Below are 2,788 nucleotides of genomic sequence, written 5' to 3'. Positions count from 1 at the left end.
CCAATGTTTCAGGACTAACACTGTACTGAAACATATTTCCAGTGAAAACTGTTGAAATGTGTGTAAATCATTGTCTTGTATTCAGTGTTGGAGCAGCATGTAGCGGGACTTTGGCAGAAAAGTCAGTAAAGTGGTTGATAAACACCACAGACATCAGAGGAGTCTCTAATCAGCTGATTTGAACCAGCATGAGAGAAATGGGGCAGATGGATGGTACTGCTGCCCCTTTGAAGGGCATAGTTCAAATTGTGCGAGTGTCTGTGCTTTGGTAGACACGTTGTCTGAAAGAAGATAAATTGCCTACGTTCTGGGAAAAAATGATGTGTGAAGAGTGAAGTTGTTGGCTGTGAGGACAAGTCAAACAAAATGTCTTAAAGCAGTTTCAGCCCTTCTCCCACTCTAGCTGTGATGTCATCCACTCCAACCTCCTCCCATAGACTCCCATTATAAACTCAAAAACTGTCAGAAAAAGCATAAAACTTAAACTGCGAATCAAAAACTATAAAAGATATCAAAAAGCCAAATACACATAAGACAGCTGAACGTCTTGGGACCCATTTAAAGTTTAAATGACGTCTCTACCTGAAAGTATGCTGAAGTAGCTCAAAAAGTTCTGAGGATTTTAACATTCTCTCCTTTCATTTTCATAGGAGAAAAGCTGACAATATGTTTGTTATTTCGGAAATTAGGAGACATAGCGCTGAGAAAAGTAATGTCCGTAATGTCCTCATTGAGGTGCACGTTTTGACATTTGAACGGAGTTTCAGCGACAAACGGCGCGGGACTAGTGGCACGTCAAAAAAGTTGGCTGAGGAAAATTTTGTGAACTGACAAATATTGTGGGATTGCTTTTTTTCAGCAATCCCGTCAATAAGACTAGAAAGAGAAGTTACAATGATAATATGGCTAATAATAATAATAATAATAATAGTAATAATAATGTAATGTTATAACAATAATAATAATGACATAAATAATTGAATACTGTTAAAAGGATGTAAGAACCACTTAAAATATATAGTATACTTGCATTAATATATGCAAAAGATTACAACAGCTCCCGTCAGTGAACTGACCTCAGAGTCTCCAGTCGACAGTTTGGACTCTCCAGTCCAGCAGACAGGATCCTCACTCCTGAATCCTGTAGGTTAGGGTTGTGACTCAGGTCCAGGTGTCTCAGGTGGGAGGGGTTGGACTTCAGAGCTGAGGCCACGACTTCACAGTGAGTCTCTAAGAGCCCACAATAATCAAGTCTGTAATAGAGAAAATATAAAATCTGTTAGAATCAAATCAGACAATTTGTAGTAAAAAATACACTCAATGTATATGATGAGAAAACAAGATAATGTTCTGCTAATGATCTGCTCTTCACATCTGTGGTTCAGATCATCTTGTCTTATTGTGTTTGACACGAAACAATAATTCTCACTGTCTCAGACCTGCAGAGCTTGGATGAATGGGAATCTTAGTTTTGCAGATAAAGGAGGGAAAATTATGTCACGTCACCTTGGAGCCGGATCCTACTATTGTCATGGATTCACAGTTATTAAGTGAAACTCCACCCCTCATCTAGACGATTATCAAGTTCAATATCCTGAAGCTAGAGGTGATACATGTCAAGCAGAATGCACGTATCATCATACAACAGACACGAGTCGAACACAGGAGACATGAACCTGACAGTCAAAGGGAAGATGACACAACTGATTTGGCTGATCCTGTGCTGAATATTCAGGTTGAAATCATGAAGGAAGTTTTAGTGATAATGAGAGGTATTCAGCGTCTCATGGATAGATCCTCTACCCCTCATTCCTCCTCTAAATATTCATCCAAATGTGAGTCGTCTACAGGGAAGAGAGACCCTGCACGCAAACCTACCGGCAATTCCTCAAGTAGAACAGCAAGCTGTTCAATTTCCTGCTATATAACAAGCTGTTCAATTTCCAGCAAGCTGTTCAATTTCCAAGTGTTAAATCACCACAACACTAGTCATACTCCTGTCCATCACCCTGTTGCTGTTGCCTTTCCAATGCCCATTTCCGTAACTTGTCAATCCTTGATGCTGCAGTTCGTTCACCTGGTCTGCCTAGGCAATCCTCTCTTCATGAAACCTGCTAACTTCTAGCTTTTCTTTAGCACTACCAAAGGGCCACCCATGAAGTCCATGTGTTCAGCCTTTGAATCCTCCAGCTGAAAACCCTACTCAGCCTCTTGTTTCTTTCTCCTGTGCTTCTCACCCAAGCCATTGCGGCTCTTGATGAACGTTATGGGCAACCTAGACAACTGGCATTAAAGAAGCTCAGCAAAATCATGGATCTCCCCCCTATTACAGTATGTGATGTCTCCACATGAGCCACAGAAACAACATAGATAGAACATTAAAAAATAAATGTATCATCTAACAATTAATTACAATTTAACAAAAGAACCTTTTATTAACTTATTACAACCAACGGTTCTACATTTTGGCCGTCACAGCATTTACTGTTATATACAGGTATATACCGTGTTTACATGAAGTTGACTAAACTACTGATCTGATCTACTGATCAATAACTATAATGATCATGTCTGGACTCACTCAGCCTTCCTGCAGTTCCTCACAGCTGGGATCAGTCTCCGTCGTCCCTCCCCTGATGTGTTGAACTTCTTCAGGTCCAACTCATCCAGAACCTCCTCTGACATCTGCAGCATGTAGGCCAGAGCTGAGCAGTTGATGTCAGAGAGTTTCTCCTCTGATCTGTTCTTTGACTTCAGGAACTCTTGGATCTCCTGATGAACTGAGTGA

The 2,788-nt window shown here is 40.5% G+C and overlaps 1 protein-coding gene across 1 annotated transcript; it reads right to left on the bottom strand.

The window, feature by feature from the left end:
• Positions 1 to 768: 768 nt before the first annotated feature.
• Positions 769 to 2,782, bottom strand: LOC147818324 (ribonuclease inhibitor-like). The gene is made up of 2 exons (XM_087177729.1): positions 2,582 to 2,782; positions 769 to 1,253 (listed from the first exon to the last, which is right to left on the bottom strand). Exons 1-2 carry the CDS (start codon positions 2,692 to 2,694, stop codon positions 1,064 to 1,066), a joined length of 303 nt encoding a protein of 100 aa, XP_087033855.1. The 5' UTR covers positions 2,695 to 2,782; the 3' UTR covers positions 769 to 1,063.
• Positions 2,783 to 2,788: the final 6 nt, after the last annotated feature.

This window comes from Seriola lalandi, unplaced genomic scaffold, assembly GCF_002814215.2.
Source record: "Seriola lalandi dorsalis isolate HSWRI2012SDOR001 ecotype SW California unplaced genomic scaffold, Sedor1 jcf7180002054633, whole genome shotgun sequence".
NCBI lineage: Eukaryota > Metazoa > Chordata > Actinopteri > Carangiformes > Carangidae > Seriola > Seriola lalandi.
The sequence above is the reverse complement of the archived record's forward strand: the minus strand, read 5'-3'. Positions and strand labels throughout refer to the sequence as shown.